Source organism: Bubalus kerabau, chromosome 9 (assembly GCF_029407905.1).
Source record: "Bubalus kerabau isolate K-KA32 ecotype Philippines breed swamp buffalo chromosome 9, PCC_UOA_SB_1v2, whole genome shotgun sequence".
Lineage (NCBI taxonomy): Eukaryota > Metazoa > Chordata > Mammalia > Artiodactyla > Bovidae > Bubalus > Bubalus kerabau.
The window spans coordinates 41,060,090-41,086,979 of record NC_073632.1 but is presented as its reverse complement, the minus strand read 5'-3'; the positions used below and the strand labels follow the sequence as shown (position 1 = coordinate 41,086,979).

At 39.5% G+C, this 26,890-nt stretch overlaps 2 protein-coding genes across 3 annotated transcripts in view; one reads left to right on the top strand and one right to left on the bottom strand.

The window, feature by feature from the left end:
- GOPC (golgi associated PDZ and coiled-coil motif containing) overlaps positions 1-12,617 on the bottom strand; it is a 39,730-nt gene extending 27,113 nt beyond the window's left edge. The window contains exon 1 of one of the 2 annotated variants that reach the window (XM_055535083.1): positions 12,115-12,617. In XM_055535083.1, coding sequence (XP_055391058.1) covers positions 12,115-12,402 — 288 coding nt within the window. In that variant the 5' untranslated portion in view covers positions 12,403-12,617. The remainder of the gene's footprint in view (positions 1-12,114) is intronic. The other variant, XM_055535084.1, reaches the window with a different exon arrangement.
- Positions 12,618-12,811: 194 nt separating this feature from the next.
- Positions 12,812-26,890, top strand: part of LOC129619758 (nephrocan-like) — a 32,986-nt gene continuing 18,907 nt past the window's right edge. Inside the window, exons 1-2 of the mRNA XM_055535082.1 lie at positions 12,812-12,931; positions 22,081-22,368. Coding sequence (XP_055391057.1) covers positions 22,180-22,368 — 189 coding nt within the window. The 5' untranslated portion in view covers positions 12,812-12,931; positions 22,081-22,179. The remainder of the gene's footprint in view (positions 12,932-22,080; positions 22,369-26,890) is intronic.

Sequence of the window (26,890 nt, the reverse complement as noted above, 5' to 3'; positions counted from 1 at the left end):
TCTATACCCACCTACTTTCCTCAAAGGTTTTAAAGCTCATAAGATCAATCAAACAAATGTAAAAAGTAAAAACCATACACTGATGGTGGTATATGACTGGTAAAGATAAAAGCCTTACTACAGTTTATTGAGTATTAAATATTGAGCTTCTTATTAATAGGAGAAACTTTACAGATCATATAACTTTACTTGCCTCATTTAAACAAACAATGCTATTTTGTTTGTAAGACTGTCTTTTTCCCCCCCAGGGTCTAAACTTTTAAAAGAATCTATCATTCTTTATACAAAAAGTCATAAGCTACCTGACAGACAAGCGCATCATTGCTTCACATGGCCATTTCCCCTCTGTGACAACAATCAAGGGGATAATGTTACTAATGAAAGCATTTTGATCCATTCTCTTTCTTTTCTACTTCTTCAAAAAAGCCGAACAAAGTATTACAGCTCATTTAATTTAACCCACACCTTTATAAAGACTCTTTCTCTATTTTCTCTTTTCTTCCTGTAACCAGGATTCTTGGCGCTGCTCTAATATCCAAGATTATAAAAAGCCAATGAGTCCTGTTTTAAAGCAAAGACTGTGACCAAACAGAAAATATATTCAAAGGTTAAACATGAAGATGTTAACTCAAGTATAGGAAATAATATTCTCTCTTTTAATTATATATCAGCTCTTGAAATAGTATGTTCATTTGGCTTACAAAAGTTCTGTGAGAAAACTCTACCTCTCTGCTGCAATTTCCAATCCAAGCATAAAGACCACTAACTTCATCTGTCATCATTTCTCCGCAAAGTATTCTACAGCTATTTTTAGTCTCCCACATCATCACACATTTATTCAACAAGTATTTATTAAGCACCAATATACACCAGGCAGTGGGCTAGGCCCAGGGGATACACTGCTAGATGAAACAAACATGGATCCTGCCGTTCACAGCTTACAGTGGCCTTGCGCACAAGGCGGCTCATACAGAAAGTGAATGACGTATATGATAGCATTAACCACGTGCCAGGCACTGTTGTGAACAAACTCATGTTTTAATTGTCCTAATCCTCACAATAATCCTCAAAGATACTTTGTTGTATGAAGGGAAGTGAAGCAGAGAGATTAGGTAACTTGTCCAAGGTCATTACAAAGTCAGTAGTAATACACATAATTAAAAGCCATAATAAGCTGTCTGAAAGGAGCTAAACAAAGACAATTAGTGGGGTGGGAGTGTATGGCTATCCTTCTGGGAACACTTCTGGGAACAGCTGCAGTTATTATAAGAGCAGCAGTTCTCACTGGTCTGTGTGACCATTTCAGAGCCAAAACTATTTTCATAATAATAAAGTATTATTTGCCTTTTTCATTGTGTTGACATTTATTCCAAAGATGTTAAAGCAATAATGACTAGAAGGCTGACAACATGTCAAGACAGCGGCACCAAACTGCCAGTAGTCAGTGAATGCTTCACTAACAGGCACTCCCAGTACAAAACAAAAAGCATTTCACAATGTCCCAATAAAGCAGCAAAATTACCAATTTCTAAAAATCTCAACCCTTGAGTAAGTTTTTAATGTTCTGTGGGATGAAATGTGAAGCATGCATAAAGCATCCCTGATGCTTCCCTGATGGCTCAAATGGTACAGGAGACCTGGGTTCAATCCCTGGGTCGGGAAGATCCCCTGGAGGAGAAAACGGCAACCCACTCCAGCATTCTTGCCTGGAAAATTTCGACAGAGGAGCCTGGTAGGCTACAGTCCATGGGGTTGCACAGAGTCAGACACGATTGAGCAACTAAAACCTGCCTTTTCATTTTCAGTTTGCTGCATGTCAAACTATGTTTTCTCAAGAAAAAGCACTTATGCAACTGCTTGAGTTGCAAAGCTGAACACTTTTTTCTTGGAACATCATTTTTATTTGAAAGAAGAACAAACTGTGGTTATTAAGATTGATATATCTGGCAGACATGTTCTTAAAGATAAATAAAGTGAATCTGTTATTCCAAGGAAAACAACTGACAGCATTTGTTGCCAATGGTAAAAATTTACACTTTCAAGTGAAAATTAGAATTTTGGAAAATCTGAATCCAGCACCATAAACCTGACAGCTTCCCAATATTTAAATATTTCTCATGTGATTGGAGATATTAACAAATGTGATTTTTTGATATTGTATTGAGGTGTGTCCACATTTGGAAGATCTGGATAACCCAGCAAACCAATGTTTTCAAAATGACCACACACAATGTTAAAATCATGCCTTGGTAAAAGATTCATTCAAAGGCTACAAAGACAGACCAATGTATTTTAATGTGACGGTATATAAAAAGTTCACTGATAGATTCATACTCCACATTGTAACTAACCTTTAAGTAATTACCTTTTACTATCAAAGAATATCCACAATTATCTGAAATAGCTATTAAAATACTGCTCCCTTCTCGAAGTATTTATCTCTGTGAGGTCAAATTTTCTTTCTATAACCAAAACCACATATCACAACTGTCTGAATGTAAAAGGGAATACAAGAGTCCAGCTATCTATTGAGACAGATTTTTTTTTAATGTAAAACAATGCTACTCATAATTTGGGGGGAAGTATAGTTATTTTAATTAATAATTATATTAACACACAATGGGTTTACTGTTGCTATTTTTTTAATATATACATTTTATTGAAGTATAGTTGACTTACAATGTTTCACATGCACAGCAAGATTATACATATACATATGTATATATAGTTATACACATACACAAATATTATCTTTGAAATTATTTCCATTATAGGTTATTACAAGATGTTGACTAGTTCCCTGTGCTATATACTGTTGCTACTTTTAACTGATATAATACTGGGTTGGCCAAAAGGTTCATTCGGGAAACACTGAATGAATCTTTTCAGTTCTGTTCAGTTCAGTTGCTCAGTCATGTCTGGCTCTTTCTGACCCCATAGACTGCAGCATGCCAGGCTTCCCTGTCCATCACCAACTCCTGGAGCTTGCTCAAATTCATGTCCATCGAGTCAGTAATGCCATCTAACCGTCTCATCTTCTGTTCTCCCTTTCTCCTCCTGCTTTCAATCTTTCTCACCATTAGGGTCTTTTCCAATGAGTTGGTTCTTTGCATTGGGTGGCCAAAATATTGGAGTTTCAGCTTCAACATCAGTCCTTCCAATGAGTATTCAGGACTGATTTCCTGTAGGATTGACTGGTTTGATCTCCTTGCAGTCCAAGGGCCTCTTAAGAGTCTTTACCAATACTACAGTTCAAAAGCATCAATTCTTCAGTGCTCAGCTTTCTTTATGGTCCAACTCTCACATCCATACGTGACTACTGGAAAAACCAGAGCTTTGACTAGATGGACCTTTGTTGGCAAAGGAATGTCTCTGCTTTTTAATATGCTGTCTAGGTTGGTCATAACTTTTATTCCAAGGAGCAAGCATCTTTTAATTTCATGGCTGCAGTCACCATCTGCAGTGATTTTGGAGACCCCCAAAATAGGCTCTGTTTCCATTGTTTTCCCATCTATTACCATACAGTGATGGGAACAGATACCATATCTTAGTTTTCTGAATGTTGAATTTTAAGCCAACTTTTTCCCTCTCCCCTTTCACTTTCATCAAGAGGCTCTTTAGTTCTTTGCTTTCTGCCATAAGGGTGGTGTCATCTGCATATCTGAGGTTTTTCCTGGCAATCTTGATTCCAGCTTGATAAATCTTTTGGTCAACCCAATAATTAGTTTTCTCAGTTTTAATTTCTATTACAGTAAATACCAGTAGATATAACCTGTATTTCTTTTTTTCCTAAAAAGCTCTCTGAGAACCTTATAATTGTAGAATGTAAAGGAGTCCTGAGACCAAAAAGTTTAAGAATTATTGTTTTAGTTTCTGAAAGGAGACCCATGTGGACTGGGCCATACAGAAAAAAAATCAGAAGAATAAGATATGACACTGGAGAGCTATCCAGAGATCAGATCACAGAGAGTTCATCAGTGATAAAGAGTCTGAATTAACTCAAAGTACAATTGAGGAATTTAAAACAGAATTATATGGTCATATTTATGTTTTTTAAAAGGCAGCTATGTGTAAAATGGGAGACAATGTGACTGAATTAGAGTTAGGGGATCTGAAATGGAAGAAAGCAGATAAATCTGTGGTGTATTTTTAAAAGTTAAAGTATTTTAAACCTCAAAATGAAGTTCCAAACAATACAAAAATGCTTTCAGTTTTCATTTTAATATAAAGAATTTAGTTGCTCTATGATCAAACTGGAGGTGGAGTGAAGAGAATGAACCTACCCAATATATTAGAAACATTACCAGTACACTAAATCCATACTCAGTACTCTAATACAGTGATGTTTAAAGTTACTTTCAGTCAGTTTCAACTTGTTCTTAAAATGGAACACCATGAAATAGTAACTCAGAAATCATATCTTTGTGACTGATTCAGTCATTCAATACTGTGGTGGGCACCATCTTAGACACAATGGATAGCAGACTTGTCCAGAGAGACACCATCCCAGCTCTCAGGAAACCTGTATTACAGAATGATTACTGGTAATCTTTGAGGATTCATGGTAGAACAAAATGAAGTTGTTTCAAATGATTTACTCATTCAAATAAACATTTGTAGAGTATATATAGTGTGCCAGGATTTGGAGAAAAAAAAATGATAAGACATGGATTCTGCCCTTGAGGATTTTACATTTAATAGAATGAGATTAAAAATACATCTCCAATTATGATGTAAAGTGTTGTAAACACCTGTACAGAGGCATGTGTGATATACCAATTCAAGAAGAAACAAAGGGAGTCAGAAAGAAGGGAATGCTGAATGGAGATCAGCTAATACACAGAGAAGGGAAAGGTCTGAGATATGAAAACCCCTAGCTGGTGAGCTATGGGGTCGCACAGAGTCGGACACGACTGAAGCGACTTAGCAGCAGCAGCTGGTGAGATACGGAGGCAAGCAGGTCAGAAAGGTTGATATTTAATGTGTGAGTTCCAAATTTCCAAAAATTGTCCCCTTTAAGGGGCCAATTCTGTAATCCACATATATAAGTCAATTTGATAACCACACTGAAAGGAATTATTTACTTTTCAATATGGTGTGGGAAGAACCATGGAGAGAAAAAACTACCAACCAATTTTCAGAAACCAAAATGGATTCACAAAGGGATACTGTTACCCTCAAAAGTCAGCTTTCACAAGCATTTGATAGTTCAGATAATTTCACCTACAACAAAACCTTGACCTTCAAGGAGCTTACTTTACAGAAGTAGAGAAATGTGGCAACCACTAGTTACAGCCCAATGTAACAAATCTTATAACAGCTTGAGTTTCAAGGTGTTAGTCATAAGGCTTGCTGGGTGAGGAAAGCCTTCAAAACAAATGGTGATGTAAGCGGTGTCTTGAAAGATGAGGGTGTTTGATCCTGTAGACAAAGGGGACAGAGAAGTTACTATACACAAAAGTCTATGCCGAAGTAGAGATGCCAAAAAAGAGCAAGCCTATTTAGAGAAAAGAAATTAGACCAGTTTTACTGAGGGACAAACAGCTAACAAGGGGTGAGGAGAGATAAGGACTGACAGACTGAGCACTGATCAATGTGCCAGAGTATGAATTTCAGCCAGTAAGTGATAATGTGCCTGCTAAGTCACTTCAGGCGTGTCCAACTCTGTGCAGCCCTATGGACAGTAGCCTGCCAGGTTCCTCTGTCCATGGGGTTCTCTAGGCAAGAATATTGGAGTGGGTTGCCATTTCCTACTCCAGGGGATCCTCCCAACCCAGGGATCAAACTCACGTCTCTTATGTCTCCTGCATTTACAGGTGAGTTCTTTACCACTAGTGCCGCATGGGAAGCCCAGTAAGTGATAAGGAGGTATACAAAGAGTGTGACAGAGTCAGAGCTGTCTTTTTTGATATGAACCTTAATATGAATCACTTTAGAATGAATTTTGGCAACGAAAAGATGATTTGGAGGGGTTAAGAAGTAATTAGGAAACCACGTTGCTGTGTTGTGCTTAGTTGCTGAGTCATGTCCAATTCTGCGACCCCATGCACTGTAGCCCACCAGGCTTCTCTGTCCATGGGATTCTCCAGGCAAGAATACTGGAGGGGGTTGCCATGCCCTCCTCCAGGGGATCTTCCCAACCCAGGGATCGAACCCAGGTCCTTCACATTGCAGGCGGATTTTTTATTGTCAGAGCCACCAGGGAAGCCCAGGAAACTATGTTGCTGTTGCTGCTGCTGCTGCTGCTAAGTCACTTTAGTCGTGTCCGACTCTGTGTGACCCCATAGACAGTAGCCCACCAGGCTCCCCCATCCCTGGGATTCTCCAAGCAAGAATACTGGAGTGGGTTGCCATTTCCTTCTCCAATGCATGAAAGTGAAAAGTGAAAGTGAAGTCGCTCAGTCGTGTCTGACTCAGCAACCCCATGGACTGCAGCCTACGAGGCTCCTCCACCCATGGGATTTTCCAGGCAAGAGTACTGGAGTGGGGTGCCATTGCCTTCTCCGGAAACTATGTTAGGAATATGCAAAAAAGGATAAAGTCTCCTAAATCCAACCCATTCTCTTTCCTGCCAGTCCTGCTCCGTCTTCTGGATTCCTTACTTCAGTGAATGGTATCAGTCTTCTATGGTTGTCATAACAAATTACCACAAACTAGGTGGCTTCAAAGAACAAAACTTTATTTTCTCACAGCTTAGGATGCAGGAGCCTGGAATCCAGGTACTGGCAGGGCTCATGACTTCTGGAGACCCTGAAAGAGAAACTATCTCAGGCCAGTCTCCTAATGCTGTGGCTGTTTGACTTGTATGTCTGTCCCTCTCTATCTCTAGACTCCATCCTCACATAGCCTTCTTCCCTGAGTCTTGGTGCATCCTCTGAGGATAATCTGTCACAATCTGCTATGACCTTATCTCTATCCTTACATTAATTACATTTGCAAAGACCGTATTTCCAAATAAGGTCACATTCTGAGGTTCTGTGTGTAGACATGAATTTGGGGGGAAGCACCATTCAAGCCACTGCAGGTATCAACCAATACATTTCCCAAACAGAAATGGGATGTCACCCATAATCCTTTCCATCTACATGATTATCAAATATGGCTTATACTCCTTTAAAGATTATCTTCTCTTCTTCATCCCCAGTACCATTTTCATTTCAGTAACACTCTTGCGTGTATAGCAAACTTCCTGCTATGGCACTGAATGAATGCAATTATTACTCTCATTACTATGTTTGTATACCTGGAGAAAGTCATACAACAGGGCAGACTGGCTGTACCGTGAATTTATGGTAACTCTAAATTACCTCAGCACTGCCTGGCTTCCTTCTATCTGACTGGCCAACTTGCTGTCACACTCTTTCATTACTATTTCAGATTTTGCTCACTCGGGCTTTTACTTTCAACCACTTCCAGTTGTTGTCCCAGGCTGCTATTGTATACAGAATAAAGCCGCCATCACACAAAACACTCCCTCCTGCTTCTGTGCTCATCATCTCTTCTTTCCCTTTAAGTGTAACAGCTGTCTTTGCAATATGACATCAGTCTCTCGACCTGTATTCTGACCCTCATCTTCATTCAGAAAGCTTACTGCTACTGATAATCCCCCTCTTTCCCTAGAATATCCAGATTTTCCCTCAGCTAGATGCTGCTCATTGGCTTGCAAACACGTTTAACTTTATTTTTCCATTAAAAAAAGTGAAAACAGTATGTCCCCTGAACTCCGCCATCCAGCCACACTCAACTGTTTCTGGTTGCTTTTCTCTCTACCTCCTTTCCCAACCAGAGATAAATGTGTTTTTGGAGAGATTGGTTTTTCGTATTCTGTAGTCCTGGGCCCCTTACTTAATCCCTGTAAAATGGGAATAATAAACCTACACCACATGACTTGTGAGAAATAGGTGAATCAATATACACAGAAGACGTAGGACAGAGCTGGGCCCATAGTAACTGACCAACAGTTAGCAATATAGTCATTGCTGATAATATCTCATATCCTTCCATTTATCCAGGCAACTGATACCGTGGAATCATCCTGAATTCCCTCATCCCTCTGTTCCAACCCATCCCTAGGCTCTGTTTATTTTCACTTCTCAAATCTTTCTTGTTCTGAACACTTTCCTCTGTCTCTGCTATCCTACTTCCATCATCTCACATGGATCAGAATTAAGAGCCCCCAATGGTTTTCTGCATTTATTCATTTTATTTCCACAAACTCTCTCCTTATCACAGCCAGATTGAACTATTCTAATTTCCTATCTGAGATTCCTAATCTCCTGAGATTACCACCTAATTTAAAATATTTCCCATTGTTATGATAAAGCCCTCAAATCTACTACATGGTCTAGAAAATCATAAAGATGTAGTCCCTATGTACTTGTGCAAACTTCTTTTGCCCTCTGCTTATAACACATATCAACTCTCAGTTCTTCAAATGCATTAGCACTCACCTATCACCGCTGCTTTCCATTTCCTGCTCTCTCTACTGGAATGCTGAATGATACTCCTCTTTCTCTTGGCCTAATTAATTCTTACTCATCCTTTATGTTTTAACCAAATGGTCACTTCCTCAAAAGAAGCCTTCCTTGATCTCCCAGAACAGGTTCTCATTACTCTATGTTCCTCAAAGTTGGAATTTCGCATTTATATGATAATTATTTCAACAAATTCCCCCAATAGAATCCAAGTTTCATAACAGTGATGACTATATCTGTTTTTGCTCTCCATTGTATACCAAGTGCCCAACACAGCACATGGCACATAGCACTCAATAAGTATATATTGGATCAATATTAAACTTCAAGTTCAATGCTGCAAACAGTCCCACTGCTTGTTTAAAAACAAAATACTTCTGCACTAGTCTAGAATGCTGCCCAGTTTATCCAAGTATGGAACATGGCACTAGAAACTAAATATGAATGGCCTTGGGCAAAGGGAAATCAATGTAGTAATTCCTGAAAAGAGCAAGGATGGGGAATTCCCTGGTGGTCCAGTGGTTAGGATCTGGTGTCCTCACTGCCAGGGGCCTGGGTTTGATCCCTGGTCAGGGAACCAATATCCCTTGTAGACAAAACAAACAAACAAAAAAGAGCAAGGATGGACAAGTGAGAATGGGGGCAAGATTTTTTGGTGGGGGCAAAGTTGGTTACTATTTGTGAAACCTACCATGTTATGGCACTACAATTGTTCATGAGCAGTTAAAAGCCAATGTTAAATAAATAACAATGAAACTGATGCACTTAAAAACAAAAGAACAAAAACAGAATAGCTTTAAAGCAGTAAAAGGACAGTATATCAGTTCATTTTCAATGAAGCTCTAGATGGCTCTGGACAGTAAATCACTTTAAAAATGATACTGACTCAGCAATTGCTGAGGGAAAGGAGGATGTGAGAGAAGATGTGCTGTGTAGCTGTTATTTTCAAGAAGAGGTGAACAGGCAGAAAACCCTGTTTCAAGGCAGAGAGGTAAGTTTTCGTAAAGCACAGGATGTTGACCTTTGTTCTACCCCAACACCTCCTCCTGCTGCTCCTGTTACCACTACTACTGCCCCAACCAGGACCAGTGACTCCAGCACAGCTGTTCCCAAGTGGCTCACCATAGCAGGGATTCTCAAGCAGGTGGGAAGTATAAGGGAGACGTGAGTGATTAAAAACGGCACTACCTCAAAATATTCTCAATTCTTTGCCCTCCCCTTCCCCTCTCTCCAAATACAACTTCTGGAAAAAAGCGGTCATATAGATGCAATTTATATATTTCTTTTAAGTGCAACCTCTGATTTTTTTTTGTAGCAGAACCGTTTCCCTAACTACTATATTAATATTAAATTAACTACCTAAAGACAATAACTTAGCAGAAGAAGGGCAATCTGGAAGGATGCTCAATTTAAATCTAAGTTACTCTTGGAGGTATCTGTTTCTTGATTATAAAAATATTTCATTACAGTAATATACTTTAAGTACTAATTTCTAAAACCACCGAAATTTGGTGCACGTCTGGTGCACTATATCAGACCATAAGTGACCTCAAATATTATGTCTTAATGTCCATATCCTTAAAGCAATAAAATGAATTTAATTCACTTACTAAAAAATAAAACAGGGCAAGAAAGTGTGAAATCTTTGCTAAAATTTCAAGATCTCAAAAGATTGCTAAAGGTACACAGGGCAACCTCTGAAATTCTGCAGATGATACAACGGCAGATCTACTTTGAAAGGCACTACTGACAACGTCTCTCCTCAGCAACACAACTGATTCCATGAAAACTGTAGAAACTGTTAAACAGAGAAACAATAACCTTACAAAGAAGTCAACTGTAACTGAAAAACCACACAAACAACCCCTATTTTCTAAAATCTTCAAATTAAAAGCTTCAAGGATGGTAAAAAAAACACGCTCACATTGTGATGGGCTAGCATTTCTTGTTTTGAGAAATAAAGCCACCTTCTAAGCCAGGACATGGAATCAGAATACATAATTATGATTTCTGAAAAAGAAAATGCGTAATTTAATATAACTCTAAATATTCATTTAAAATATTTAAAGATGAAAAAACTGAGCATCACCTGCTCACAGAACAATCATTTCTCCAAAATTAGATTTTTAAAATCTGACATCAAAACATCAAAGTTTCTATAAGTCACTTAAAAAATGAATTAGATTTTGTTTCATTTTTAAAAAACCTGTTTATCCTCAATGTGTGTGTGTATACTCACTCAATTGTGTCCAGCTTTTTGCGACCCTATGGACTGTAACCTGCCAGGCTCTTCTGTCCTCAGTAAAAACTCTCAGTTTTATAGGATGAATAGCAAAAGCTACTAAAGACCATCAAATGCAATGTCACTACCTGAATAAATAATCATCTTCTAGAAACTACAGCTGAATCAAGAAATCAAGAGACATTTTCACAGATGTAGATGAATAAATGATTAGCTTTATGTCAACACTTCCAACCCTTTCAAAAAGGATAAAAGAAATTAACAGTTCTTTCAGTGAAGAAGAGCCACAAAATCTCCCATATACAATTCTATGCTCATCAAAGATAAATTATACTACCTTTTTCATGATGGACAGGAAAAAGAAAGAATGCTAACTAACTACTAAGCAAGGAGAGAATGCATTTCTGATATTCTATTGATCTGGATCCAGTGGGCACTCTCAATCATCACAACTGATAGTAATGATTTCTTAGGAAATCTAATGTCAAAGAGCTTTGCATATCATTTATTATCCTATTTTTATCCACTTTAAAATGAAAGACCCATTATCTTATTTACATTATATAATTAAAAAATGCTCTTTATATAATAATGTTCATCTATCATGATTTCTAAACATTGTAAAAATGTGCTATTTTTCTGCAAAACATGGTAGGTTTTTTGGGAATTACTACTACTGCACTCACACCCACAACCAAGATGAGAGATTTAAGCAAATGATCGCTCTTCACACACTTTCAAAAATAAATCCAGACTTTGGGAAATGTAGTAAAGTACAGACACAACCTCAATATTAGAAGTCATCTGAATAACCGTAGGGCGCTCTGGAGGTATCTGCCTGTAATTTAAGGACTAACTGTAAACTGAGACAGACATTGATCCTGTCTTGTTTATCCCTTTTTCCTAAGAGCTTTGATCAAACTCCCCTAAATAGTTCACGCAGGCAAGTAATAGCGCTGTCTGTGTGCAACAATGAAAACTGACCTGAAATAGTCCAAAATAATCAGGACTGGTGATATACAAACTTGCAATGTGAAAGTAGATCTAAAAATTCAAATGTTAAAAGGTGAGCTAAAATATTCTTATGACAGAGCACCTTTGAGCTTCTGTTAAGTCTTAGGTTTCTTAACGAAAAGGCACAAGTAGACAGGTGTAATTAGTTCCTGTTTCCTCCTCATAAAGATACCAGGAAGGTGGCTTTCAGGGCCCCAGAAGACCTACATGTCAACCTACACACCTATTCCTGCTCTCACCTCACCTCACTCTTTTCCTTAACACACACTCACTCTCCCGTCACATATAAAGCCCAGGTGCCCCAGTTGGCAGTTTTCACCGGTGCGTTAAATGAAGTCTGATGGCTGGAGCTGAATGCCACTCCCTCGAGGGCTCAAGGCTCACCTCTAGCTTGTGGTTGATTTGGGACACAGTCTGGGCTTTGTGGCAAAGCTGCGCAAAGCAGGAGCTGAGGCTGGTCATCTTCTGTCTCCCCTCATAAGTGATGTCCGCCTGGTCCGGATCAATCTCGCCCAGAAGCAGATCCACATCCACGAAGGCCTTGTCGAACTCCTTCTCCAGCACCTCCAGCCACCGGAACATAGATACTCCGCCAGGGGAGACCCCCACGGCGCAAGAGGCTCCCCCTGAGCCCCCTCCGGCCCCTGCCGGGCATGGACCGCCCGCCGACATGGCGCCGTCCAGGGCCTCCCCCGACTGCTGCTGACCCCGTCGTCCACCCCGCGAGAGGAACTGCTGGGACTGCGGGAAGCCCCGCGCACGCACGCTCCGTCCGTCCCCTCTCTTCCCCTCGCGTGGCTAACGCCGGCAACGAAGCCCCAGAGGGGCAAGAGCAGCAGAGCAGAGGCGGCAGCGGTGGCACACGGAAGACGCGGGCCGTCCCACCTCTCGGCCCGCCCCCGCCGCGCATGCGTAGAAAAGACCTAAGCAGACGCAGCCCGGAGAAACGAAATAGGCGGGGCTAGGGTGCGACCTTGGCCTATGAAAAGCCTCCGTTTGGGACCTGCCTGTCAACGGCCATATTGAGAACTGGCATACTCCAGCTTGAATCCCCGAGGCATGGAGACGCATGGTGTGGGGTTCCAAGTTGGAAAGGCCCGGAGAAGAGAAGATGTCCACGTCGCAGAGGGAAACAGCTTCCACCCCTTTGACTTCATAGTGGGCAGGAACCGTTCTAAAGTAGTCCGACAAAGTTGCCGCGGTAACATTCTGTGGCAAGGAAGAGTGAGAAAGGGCCGTGTGAGCATGCGCAGTGGCCACGTTTTACCTTTTGCAGTCCAGTTCCTGTTACGGGTGATGTGGGTGGGGTGAGGTGGGTGGACACACTTGCCCAGGCCTTAAATTCCGGATGGAAATTGCCTAGAACTGCTACTTGAAGGACAGCGGCTCACCAGGTGTTGCTTAATTAAGAGGAGTCCTTTCCTCTTGTGATTAAAAGTCAGGCAGCCTTGGGTTCAAGTTTTAAGTCCTATCCCCTATTCCCTGTGCCATCTTTGTTGTATTTTTTAACCTCAAAGCCTCAGTTTCCAAATTTTATTTCTCTCAGTAATAAGGTAAAATGCTTAGCTTCAGTGCTTGGCACTTGATATTCCTTATTATCACACCACAGGTTATACATTTCCAAAGCAACTACCTAAAAAGATGTTCTTATTTTAAAAAAAAAAAAAACACCTTGGATAGTGTTCGTACACGTGACATTGCAGTGAAACAAAATTATGAAGATTTACATATTCATAGGCAGATTGACGGAGAAGGCAATGGCACCCCACTCCAGCCTGGAAAATCCCATGGATGGAGAAGCCTGGTAGGCTGCAGTCCATGGGGTCGCTAGGAGTCGGACACGACTGAGCGACTTCACTTTCACTTTTCACTTGCATGCATTGGAGACGGAAATGGCAACCCACTCCAGTGTTCTTGCCTGGAGAATCCCAGGGACGGGGGAGCCTGGTGGGCTGCCGTCTATGGGGTCGCACAGAGTCGGACACGACTGAAGTGACAGCAGCAGCAGCAGGCAGATTGAATGCAGAGCCCTGTTGAGGCATCAGGAACACAAAAATGAATGAGACGTGACCCTCCCATTAGCAGAGCACATAGCTACAACTTTAATGTGAATTTTGGGAGTGTTGAGCAGCTGTTCTTTACCATTCCACTTACTCACTCTCAACCCCCTTCCAGCCCAGTCTTGAAAAGGAAGGAGAAAGTAGTCTGATACCGTAGGCTGGTGAGAACTCTCTCTCATAGAAGATATTGCCTAAGGGAATATTTCACTGGCTAACTACAGACTCTCCCAGTTAATCTCCATCGAAGTCTGCGCTGTGGGTCCCTCACTAATGCCAGTGAGGAATAAAAAATCATGGCTTTAGCTTGCCATCTGGGTCAGGGCAGACTGTTCAACATATCAGTCAATAAAGTTTTGTGGCTTCAACAAACTTGGCTAAGCAAAACTACTCAGATCCTTTCCTTGAGCTTAACTAGGCACATTCACACAGGTTTTACCCAGAAATAATATAAAACTAAGATTTGCATTTCCCACCCCCCAATCTCTGCTCCCAAATTAACTTAATTTTTATCTGCAAAATTTGCAAGAACATCATTACTACAGCCACCAAGTTCCCAGCCACTTTCCCTATTCATAGTACAGTTAGCAATCCCATTTCCAGGAATTTAATGTTAAGTTGGGGTTGAGGGGCCACATACACATGAAATCACAATAATAGATTTTAGTTATTGAATACATACTATGTGTCAAGCGTTTTGTTATTTGCTTTGCTTCTTTGACTCTCACGAAATCCTGGGAGTTAGCTGTTCTCAGTTTTTTATAAATGAGTCACAGAGAATTTAAGTATCTTGGTATATACCTAAAAATCCACTGAGGTGAGATTTCAATCTAGATGTCTTTTTCTCCAAAGTCTTAGCCGTTAATCATGGGGTATAGAAGGATGCAGAAATCCATTTCTTCATGTATAAGTTAATAAGTTGGCAAATCAATCCCAAAGCTTCTTTAAAAAAAAAAAAAAAATTCCTTCCCAGTTATAAGCCATATACAAACATTAATATATAAGAACTGTTTCCCAAAATTAAGTATAATACTCATTTTCTATTGCTTTTTGTTGTTGTTGTTCAGTCACTAAGTCATGTCTGACTCTTTTATGACCCCATGGACTATAGCCCATCAGGCTCCTCTGTCCCTGGAATTTCCCAGAAAAGAATATGGAGTAGGTTGCCATTTCCTTCTCCAGGGGATCTTCCCGACCCAGGAATTGAATCCGTGTCTCCTGCATTGTCAGGCAGATTCTTTACCACTGCATCACCTGGGAAGCCCATTCTATTGCTTACCGCTTTCTTTAGTTTATAGAAACTACACCTGAAAATAAATTAAAAAAAATATTCAGCTTCATATTGTATGGGTAGAACCAAAATGAATTTTAAGTATTAATATGTATCCAGTGCTCTGATCCTTGGTGAATACCTCCATTTTCAGGACTGAAGAACCCGACTCCACTTCTGTGTACAGTTTTTACAACCACTCCAACAAGTCACACCGTTGTGACTCAAAACACTGTCATCTCATATTGTCCCTTCTCATTACGATGCTGTGTAGCAGCTTCCTCATCCCTATGTGCTGCTCCTTGGTGCTACGTGACTATTTCAAATGCTCATGAGCACCCTTTTGGTAGACGTTATCTTTCGCCCACCTTGATTGGGGTTCTGCACTTTTCCAAGTCAAAGCCTACCACGGACGCGAAACACCTGGTTTGATGTGCTCGTGCTGCCATCTGTTGTCAGTGCGCTCCATCTACACGTGTTGCTTTGTGTTGGTCTTTGAAATTGTATAGAATCTCAGTATTTGTGGGACTGAATTTCCTGGGATAATAAAATCTTCATACTTCTATTTGCAATTGCATTGGCAGAAAGTTCTAAAAACTGTTTCATGAATCATGTTTATGTGATAAAAAAAAAATGTCTTATATAACTTAAATGTGACAGTCTTGTTTTAAGAACTTATCCCTACAGAGTTTTACCATAAGGTGTTACTAAGAATACAGTGGGGGACTGAAGAAACAGGGGAAAAAGGGAAGATGTTAAAGATTTCTTTGGTGGGTAGTGGTAATTAGCTGTGCGGTTAGTATAGATTTCAACAGGCAGATTCTTTAGCATTTGAGCCACCAGGGAAGCCCAAACATTAATTAGCACATCATTAATTGCAAAGGCACTGTAGTTGAATGGACTTAGAAACCTACCTTGAACTGTAGAGGGAGACTACCATTTATTGAATGCTACTGTGTGCCAGGCCCTTTACTAAGCTTCACATGTTTCAGTTATTCTCCAGTAATCCTACCAGCAAAATAAAAAGGTATTAAGCACCATTGGTCACTGGAAACAGTTGTATAATGAATAAGGGGGAAAATCCACTAGCATTTTACTTGAGCAGTGGGAGGAAAGTACATACATACTCATATGTATTATTTATATTTATGCATATTTGCTAATAATTTGAAACTCTCTGATACACATACTGAAGAAGTTTGGGCATTCCAAAGTGACTTATTAACCTCATCCTCCTGGTTATTTCTCTTTCATACACAAATGGAACAACTGTTTGCCCTCTTGTTTTTAAAACTTGAGAATTTTGGTGCAGTGATGTAGGATTAGCTCAGAAACCTCTCCCAAAAAGAACCTTCTTTTTTTTATCTCATGTGGAGCTGTGGACATGTTCCCCGTCTAGTTTCCTGCAGATACCTGTTACAGCATTTACCATACATTTTTTGGCAACAATAATGGTATCTTGCTTATTTTTGAATCCCAGATCCTAACACAGGGTCTTGAATCTAGTAGGAATGCTGAAAATATGTGTGATCAGTTCAAAAATTGAGACGTTACAATAGTCTACTTAGAAAATTCTAAAGACAGTCACTTTTTAAGACATACCTTTGACACCTGCTAGAGAGTAAAACTAAATATATGTTCATATTAGCTCAACAGTTAGGAATATCTATAAAATATATGTTCCTTTAAAATCCAAGGAATATTTTTCCCAAGCTAAAGAGAAAAGTTCATTTAACAGTGATGGATGATTTCACTAATAAACCCAGCTCAATTTAGGCTTCAAGAATTATTTTACTTACTCTATAGTTTAAATTTATAAGATACTAATTTTGTATGGTGTACCCAAATCTAAAACAAAACATAGCAAAAAATAATTTTTAAAATTCCTATTATTTTTAATGTTGTTGTACTACCCAAAACAACCTAAAGATTTAATGTGATCCCTATGAAATTACCCATGACATTTTTCACATAACTAGAACAAATAATTAGATAATTTATGTGGAACCATGAAAGCCCCATTATTGCCAAAGCAATCCTGAGGAAAAAGAACAAAGCAGGAGGCATAATCCTCCCAGATGTCAGACAATACTACAAAGCTACAGTAATCAAAACAGCATGGTATCTGCACAAAAGCTGAAATATGGATCAATGGAACTGAATAGAGAACCCAGAAATAAACCCACATGCCTATGGTAAATTAATCTTCAACAAAGGAGGGAAAAATACACAAGAGGGAAAAGACAGTCTCTTCAGCAAGTGGTGTTGGGAAAGTTGCAGAGCCAGATGCAAATCAATGGAATTAGAACATACCCTCACACCACACACAAAAATAAACTCAAAATGGCTTAAATACTTAAATAAAAGACTTGACCCCATAAAACTCCCAGAATAGAACATAAGGAAAACATTCTCTGACATAAATTTTAGCAATGTTTTCTTAGGTCAGTCTCCTAAGGCAATAGAAATAAAAGAAAATGTAAAAAACAACAACAACAACAACAATGGGACTGAATCAAACTTAGAAGCTTTTGCACAGCAAAAGAAACGGTTAAGTGAAACAAAACAACTGACAGACTGGGAGAAACTACTTGCAAATGATGCAAATGACAAGGGATTAATTTTCAAAATTCGCAAATAGCTCATACAATTCAATAACAAAAAAAAACAGTTCAATCAAAAAATGACTCAGTTCAGTTCACTCAGTCGTGTCCGACACTTTGCGACCCCATGGACTGCCGCACACCAGGCTTCCCTGTCCATCACCATCTCCCGAAAGCTTGCTCAAACTCATGTCCACCAAGTTGGTGATGCCATCCAACCTAAATAGATGCCATCTATTTAGACTGGAAGATCTAAATAGACATTTCTCCAAAGAAGACATACAGATAGCAATAGGCACATGAAAAGATGCTCATCATTGCTAATTAATAGAGTAATGTAAATCAAAGCTACAATCAGGTACCACCTCATGTGAATCAGAATGGCCATCATTAAAAAGTCTATAATAATAAATGATGGAGAGGGTGTGGAGAAAAGGGAACCCACTTACATTGTTGGTGGAAATGTAAATTGGTGCAGCTACTATGCAAACAGTATGGAGGCCTCTTAAAAAACTAAAAATAGAGTTGCCATATGACCAGCAATCCCACTCCTGGGCATATAGCCAGACAAAACTATTACTTGAAAAGATACCTGTACCCTTATTTTCATAGCAGCACTATTTATAATAGTCAAGGCATGGAAATAACCTAAATGTCCATCTACAGATAAATGAATAAAGAAGATGTGATACATCTCCAAATTTGATATATGTAATACATATATCAAATATATATATATATACACACACACACATACATGGCTTCCCAGGTGGCACTAGTGGGAAAGAACCTGCCTGCCAATGCCAGTGCAGGAGATGTGAAAGACACAGTTTCAATCACTGGGTCAAGAACATCCCCTGGAGAAGGAAATGGCAACCCACTCCAGTATTCTTGCCTGGAAAATCCTGTAGACAGAGAAGCCTGGTGGGCTACAGTCCATAGAGTTGCAAAGAGTCAGACATGAATGAAGCAACTCAGCACACATGCATGTACAGATACATACGATGGAATACTACTTCTCCCTAAAAAGAATGAAGTAGTGCCACTTATAGCAACATGGATGGACCTAGAGATTATCATATTAAGTGAAGTAAGTCAGAGAAAGATAAATATCATATATCACTTACATGTGGAATGTAAAAATAAATGATACAAATGAACATACCTAGGAAAGAGAAGCAGACCTACAGACACAGAGAGCAGACCTGTAGTTGCCCAGGGCGAAGGGAAATGGAGGAGGGAAGGATTGGGAGTCTGGGATTAGCAGATGCAAACTATTATTTATAGGATGAATAAATAACAAGCTCTTACTGTAGAGCACAGGGAATTATGTTTAATATCCTATGCTAAGCCATAATGGAAAAGGATATGAAAAAGAATATATGTAGGTATAACTGAATCACTTTGTTGTACAGCAGAAATTAACACAACATCGTAAATAAACTATATTTCAGTAAAGTTTACAAAAATCCATATTACTATATTTCTATTCCCTTACATACTCGAAGACTCGCTATAATTGCTTTCCCACTGTTACCTGATCTACATTCTTCATTTACCCTCTCCCACAGCTCCAGGTTTGGGTGAGCACTATCTAAAACCGCCATTTATCAACAATGCTATCAGAGTTTACTAATCATTGATTCTTCCTCATTCATCCACTGGCAAGTTACTGTTTACATCTCAGATGGTCAGACTTTACAGATCAGACAGACTACCCCCTCATCAGCCTGTTGTTTATATTTCTTTTGGATTCGTTCCAAAAGGGACCCAAAACAATTGGATTCTGAACACCATTTAACGTTAATTATCTTTTTTATAATGTATATTTAAAAGTACAAACTTTTTTTAAATGATCTCATTAGAATTTTTATAGCCTTCTAAATGAACAAGTCAAAAAGGTATAGTAAACAGTTACGCAAAAAGCCATGTCACAACCATTGTTAAAAGTATAATTTGTATGACCCTCAGGTGGTTGCAACTCACTCAAAACTCTTGACTTTGTGGTCATGATGAGCAAAAATGAAGGTGAAAAGACTTCTAGTGTGGACATTTGTCACTAAAAAATGGGGGGCTGTCCATATTTGAACCCCAGGACTTCCCTGGTGGCTAAGATGGTAAAGAATCTGCTTACAATGCAGATCAAACCCAGGTTTGATGCCTGGGTTGGGAAGATCCCCTGGAGAAGGGAATGGCAACCCACTCCAGTATTCTTGCCTGGAGAATTCTATGGATGGAGGAGCCTGGTGGGCTACAATCCCTGCGGTCACGAAGAGTCAGACACGACTGAGTGACTAACGCTTTCCTTTGGTTAGGTTTCCTTATATGGCCAGAATACTGGAAATTTAGTCCTCCTTCCCTAATGACCTGAAAACATCAGATAACACTTTCCCAGCTCTGTGACAGCTAGAGCATAGGCATATGACCCAGGTTCACCTAACCAAAAAATCATCCACCTGAAATTTTTAACATGCAGATTGTGATGCAGGGATGGACAGAATTCTTGCTGATAGGGAGGACAAGGTGAGGGAAGCAGCATCCTTTTGCAGTAGCCACAGTGTCAGCAAGTATATCCAATTTCCTGTTCAGTGGTGAAAGCAAGGGCATCTATGTTGTGTGGACACTACACTGAAGTGTATGATTCTGGCTGAATACATGCATGCATGCGACATCGTTTCAATTGTATCTGACTTTTGCGACCCAGTGCCATGCCCTCCTCCAAGGGATCTTCCTGATCCAGGATTCCAGGGATCGAACTTGGGTCTCTTGCATCTCCTGCTTTGGCAGGCGGGTTCTTTACCACTAATACTACCTGGGAAGCCCTCTGGGTATATAGCCTTCCTTTATTCTTGTCCACTTTAAAATCTGGTTCTCCAAGTTTTCCTACAATTCACTGTGCTACACAACTTCCTTTCAATAATTCCTTTTCTTCTTAAATTGGTCAGAATTTGTTTCCATTGCTTGCAACTAATAACCTAAACAGATATAACTATTTCTTTATTTTCTTTGGCCACACGCAGCTTTTGGAATTTTAGTTCCCCAACCAGTGGTGGAACCTGTGCCCTCTTGCAGTGGAATCACAGAGTTCTAACCACTGGACTGCCAAGGAATTCCCACAACTGTCATTTATTAAGACCCGCTTTTTGCCATTTCAAAGCCTAGGCAGAGAAAAAAAAAATGGAAAAAAAGGTTTGTTTTGGAGATAGGACTAAAGTTTCTTTTTTCCTCCTCCTTGCTTCTTTTTCCAAATTTTCTTTTACTGAGCATTGCTTTGCTATTCGAAAATTCTAAAAATTAAAAAAAAAAATCTATTCTATTCTAAAAATTCTATTACTGGACAAAAGAAATAAATAATAAAGCTTCTTGAAAATCAGAATATTGACAGAAATCTCTTATCACTTCCTGTCTCTGATAGTAAAAGAAAACAGAGGACAAACAATTAGAAAAGAGGTGTAGAAAAAGTCTTTTGGGAAAAGCACACAAAATCCTTACTCTGGAAATAGAATGAATTGATTAGTACAGCCAAGAAACTTTTGCCTTCGATATGATAATTGTAGCAAAGTAAGGCTGAAGAGGAGATCAGAGAAGATTTTCAATATTAGGAAGGGTTTCTAAGAGCAATCTGCTGAAGCCACATGGGGAAATTTAGGTCTTCCACTTTGGGGGAAAGAGTTTCTCTATATAATCTTTTGCTTAAAACGCTTTCAAATTCCTTCAGCAGGGATGAACACAGCAAGACACGAAGTCACAACTGTGGGGCCCCCAGGACATAGGAAGCTTTCCCTCACTGGTAGGAAATCACGACCAAGTTCCTCTGAAAACTAAAGAACTTTTCTTCCAGTATTACAAACAAACAAAGATAATAGACCTAGTGTGATGTTATATTTTCATCCGAGTCAGTAACATTTTTGAACAACAAAAATATTTTCTATATGTGATATGAGGGTGATCAAGTGACAGATGAATCAAACAAGTTACCTGTGGCTCTAAACATCTCTCCATTGTACCCCCATTGTTTCACTAGCAATAAAATACTGAAACAACAATAATAAATAGAAAACCTGTCTATTTTCCCATACTGGTTAATGTGAGGAGAAAACACCTGCCCATTGCAATCCCACAAAAATGGTTTTAATACAGGGTCACAGAAAATTCAATGGTTTTATAGCCCACTATAAAACAGCTCTTTGTCTTTTCCCCCTAATTCCCGAGTGTCACATTTAACAAAACAAGGAAACTACAGATAATAGAGGTGTTTGCAGATTAGCCTTTCAAGCCATAAATAACATAGGGTTTTGCTCACCTACAAATATTAAGGCAGCTTATCAATGTTTAAGTGCCTTCCTCTTTGTAATAGTTGCTAACATTTTAACCCAGGCAAATTGGGAATTTTTTCTCTCCTGTCTTCTTACATTGACAGAGTACACATTCATAAGGTTCTATGATCAGATTTCACGGTATAAAAAGTGAGGCATCGCCTGAACACGCGCCTGCTACGTGAGAGGCCCTGTTTTGGGAGATGAGTCTGCTCTACGCTTTCCTTGCTCTGCTCTCTCTCTGCTATGGTCTCGATCCTCACTGTCCTGGACGATGCAGCTGCGACTCAGAGCAGTCGGTGCAATGCTACAGGCTAACGGAGGTGCCGTCGGGCATTCCTTCCACCACCAAGAAGCTCTACATCAGCCATAGCAAAATTCAACACCTTCAGGTAATCACTCATTCTCCTGCAACTGTATTTTGTGAGACAGGGTGAAGGGGTGACTGTGGGGTTGTTAAACTTAATGTAAATAATCGAAACTTAAAAGCGATGATTATGAAATTGTGTCGCTGTACTAGCTACCTGTTTGCTCTGTGTAGTGAGATGGGTATATGCCTCTGGATATTTCATTTTAGTGAAGGAGCCCCCCCCCATAATGAAATAATATTTTGTTTTAGTTTTTTAAAATTTTTAATTATGTTGTTGCAGAGTAAAAGTAGAGTAATGATTCTTAACAAAAAGAGTTTGAGAGCATTGGCTTCTTCATGTCCCCGTTTTAAAGAGAATTTGGGTGAAAAAAACATACTTTTGTTTATGCCATAGAAGGCAGATGATACTTAGAACATTATAAGGCTATCAAGATAAACACAGCATGTGAGAATTATTCATACAAACCCTACAAACCAGCCGGGCATTAATGTCTTTATGGAAACTTATACAGAAGAAATACACGTTTTTGTTTTGCCACATTACTGAAATTCTTATTCTATGTGCTTTTATTTTTTAATTTATTTTTAGTTGATCTATGTGCTTTTAATTATGGCTTTTATTTTCATGCTTTCCTATTCAGAGGGCACTTGAAAAGAGTGCTATAGATCTGTCTGACTTGTATAACATGAAGAAACTTGTTTTTGACCTTTGGTATTTTGAAAGGTATCAAGAGACGAGATACCTCATTTTAGTTTTCTCACTAGAGATAGAATTACCTTAGGCAAGCAGTTAAAAAAAAAAATCGCTGGACCTTATTTGTTACTTTTATGACATGAGAAGGCTGGATTAGATTGGGGATCCCAGGAATTTTCTAGATGGAAAATTCTATGACTCTCTGGTCACTGCTTCCCCCTCATCAATCCAAACCTTAAGATAAGGAAATACCTGTGTATAATCCAGATGCAGAGAGTCAGCAGGGGAATGTACTTTTCCTTCAAACAGAGACACCTCCCTGTCCCCCTGTTTTATTTGGTCAAGAAATTTTAATGTAGGTGCACACAAACCCTGCGAGTTTGAAATATGTGGCATGGTATTTATTTCGAGGTTCAATAAGCACCACTGCCTAGTCGTCATCTGTTTACTTTCTTCTTCTAATTCAGTAGTGCCGAATGCCTGTCAGGTCTCAGCATTCAAGCAAGACACCTGGTTAAAGGGCAAAATGCTTAAATATTTGTCCTGAGGACTTGAGATACTGAGAGGTGGAGTGTCAACGAAGCCTGGTAATGATCCCCCACTGCTGCTCTGCAGTCAGTAAAATGAAATTATGTCCCTCATCAAACTCACTTACTGATTGAGTTCATTTGTCACTGGTTTAGGTTCACTGAACAGCAATATTGATTGGTTTAGGTTCATTGAATAGCAATATTGCCATTTCCCTGACTTTAACCTAGTTAATTATCTCTAGAAAGGACTGTTTGCAGCAGAAAAGTTGAAGAAAGAAAGGACTGTTTGGTGAAGGAAGTAGAAAGTTCTGAGCAATAATACTTTTCTTTTCCCTTTTAAAAATCCTTCAGGCTTTAAATGACCATATTTTACTTGCATTTAGTGAATGCAATGTTATTCTGTTTATCTGGTTTGAATTATAGAATTGGGTGCCTGTATTTTAAACAAAAAGACTTAAAATGGATCTACAGATTAATAACAATATAAACTATATATATATATACACACACACATACACGTACATATATATACATATATAACATATATATGTATGCATGCACAGCATGTTTATATATACATATATATGTGTATATATACCACAATTTTAAATGTTTCTATTACTTGTTCATATGATTCAATTGTCTTTGGGTCTGTGAATGCTATGGTTGAGACTGGAGATAAAAGATGAAAAATTCAGTTCCAGGAGTTTCTTAATGGCCTAGTGGTTAGGATTCTAGGCTCTCAACTGATGTGGCTCAGGTTTAATCCCTGGTTGGGGAACAAAGATCCTACAAGCCACACAGTACAGTCAAAAAGATGAAAAAGTATTAAAAATTCACAGTTTCTGCCCTCAAGAAAAGAAGTTTTATTCATCCTTTTATCTGTAAAAATCCCTGCTTCTTTGAGGTGCCCATCATCAGACAATAACACTCTGTTTGTTCCTCTGTGAGTTTTATACTGTGCCCCTGTCTCTTTCATCCTAAGTCTCCTAGTCTTCCTCTCCATCCTAAGTTCTGCATCTTTTGGGGTGCCTTTAGCGTTCAATATCCTAGTCCCACACTTCCTTGAACTCACAAAAATTATCTATCTACATTTTCAGTTCTCCACAGCTGTCTACTCTCTTGTTTATATCATAATCCTCTTTATACCTGAAATTTTTCTAATCAAAAATCTTGAATTCCCAAATGTGCTCTCTTGTCATTATCTCCTTTCTATTCAGCTGCCACATGCTGCACTTATCATTCTATCTCATGGAGACGTCTAATCCTAGATCTACCCACATTCTCTCAGATATCAGTTCATTTCTTATTTATCTTCTTTCCCTACCCCTTCCCCTTTTGCATCCCACAATTGTCACCCTATGGACTGTAACCCGCCTGGATCCTCTGTCCACAGAATTCTCCAGGCAAAAATACTGGAGTGGGCTGCCATGCCCTCCTCCAGGGATCTTCCTATCCCAGGAATTGAACCTGTGTCTCCTGTGGCTCTTGCATTGCAGGCAGGTTCTTTACCAATTATCTCAACACTTATTCAGCAAAGCCTCAGTCTCTATTTAATATGATCACTTTCCTTTGTTTCGCCTATACCTGGACAGCTGGTGCTGCTGGAGAGGATCATATCTGGTGTCATACCCAAGATAACTTTTACCAAACCCAAGGTCATGACAATGCATGCCTGTATTTTCTTCTAAGAGTTTTACAGGTTTAGCTCTAACATATAAAGGACAAATAGAAATGTCTTTGGGGTTCTCCAGTGACTCAGTGGTAAAGAACCTGCCTGCAATGCAAGAGCCACAGGAAATGCAGGTTCAATTCCTGGGATGAGAAGATCCCTGGAGGAGGGCATGGCAACCCACTCCAGTATTCTTTCCTGGAGAATTTGTGGACAGAGGAACCTGGCAGGTTACAGTCCATAAGGTTGCAAAGAGTTGGACACGACTGAAGCAACTTAGCATGCATACATAAATGTCTTTCTGGTGGCAGTCAATGAAAAGAATTATTTACATATATCTTTTGTGGAAGAGAAGAAGGTACTTCAAATTCTTCTTGTGTAAGAAATGTATAGGGACTTCCCTGATGGCCCAGCGGGTAAGACTCTGTGCTCCCAATGCAGGGGTCCTGGGTTTGATTCCTGGTGAGGGAACTAGATACCCGGTGCCGCAACTGCAGTCTCAGTGCCGCCCTTCAGTTGTGTCTGGCTATTTGCGACCCCATGGCCTGTGGCCTGCCAGGCTCTTCTGTCCATGGAATTTTCCAGGCAAGAATATTGGAGTGCGTTGCCATTTCCTCCTCCAGGGGATCTTCCCTACCCAGGGAATGAACCTGCATCTCTTGGGTCTCCTGCATTGGCAAGCAGATTCTTTACCACTATCCCACTTGGGAAGCCCCCAGTTAAGACCTACCGCAGCCAAATAAATAAATACATATTTTTTAAAAAGAACTATATAGTTTATCAACAAGGGAGAGGTTATGAATTCTTTTTATATTCTCTCCATACTTTCCAGAATTTTTAAATTTTTTACAGAGAACAAATGTTGCTTCGATGATCAGGAAAAATTCCAACATCGTTTAGAAAACGCCTTGCTGGCTTGGTTCACATATGTCTGAGGCAGTCACTGTGAACGTGTCGGATTCCTGCGTACATTTGACCTAAACAGAGCCTAAGGAAGTCCTGTGACCCTCTAGTGCTTGGAGGGGGAGCTTCCCAGAACTGAAAACTGAAACAAAGCCTTTTCATGGAGAGACCAGCAGAATTGGCCCCTCTGCTCTGTTTCATTTTACTTGGCTTGCTTTTTTTTTTTCTTTAACTTTTCATATTATAACTTTTATCTCCATAAGTATTAGGTTCACCAAACTGTAAAACTGTGATGGCAGGAATTTTACTTAGCTAAGCTTTCTAAGCCTGTTTTTCTTTCTTTCCCCCTAAGCCTAATTGTTAACACCAAGCCACACGTGCCTTGCTTTTTCACCAATGTTGACAAATGGCCAACAGTCCCAAGGTTAGCTCCAGGGCACAAGCATCTCTTTCCACATCTCTTGAGCACAACCCTGCTCAGCCCACGGAAATGGAAAAAACAAGTCTGGCAGATTTTTTTTGCCTTTGTCAGCTCTGCAAACTCAACTGATAAGTTGAAAATCAATGGGTGTCTTTCTCATTGTGGCACCAGAACTCTATACACTTCAGCTAAATTCATGTTATAAACAGTAAAGTTAAAAATATATGTGTGTTAACATTTCTCCAAAAAAGACATACAGATGGCTAACAAACACATGAAAAGATGCTCAACATCACTCATTATCAGAGAAATGCAAATCAAAAC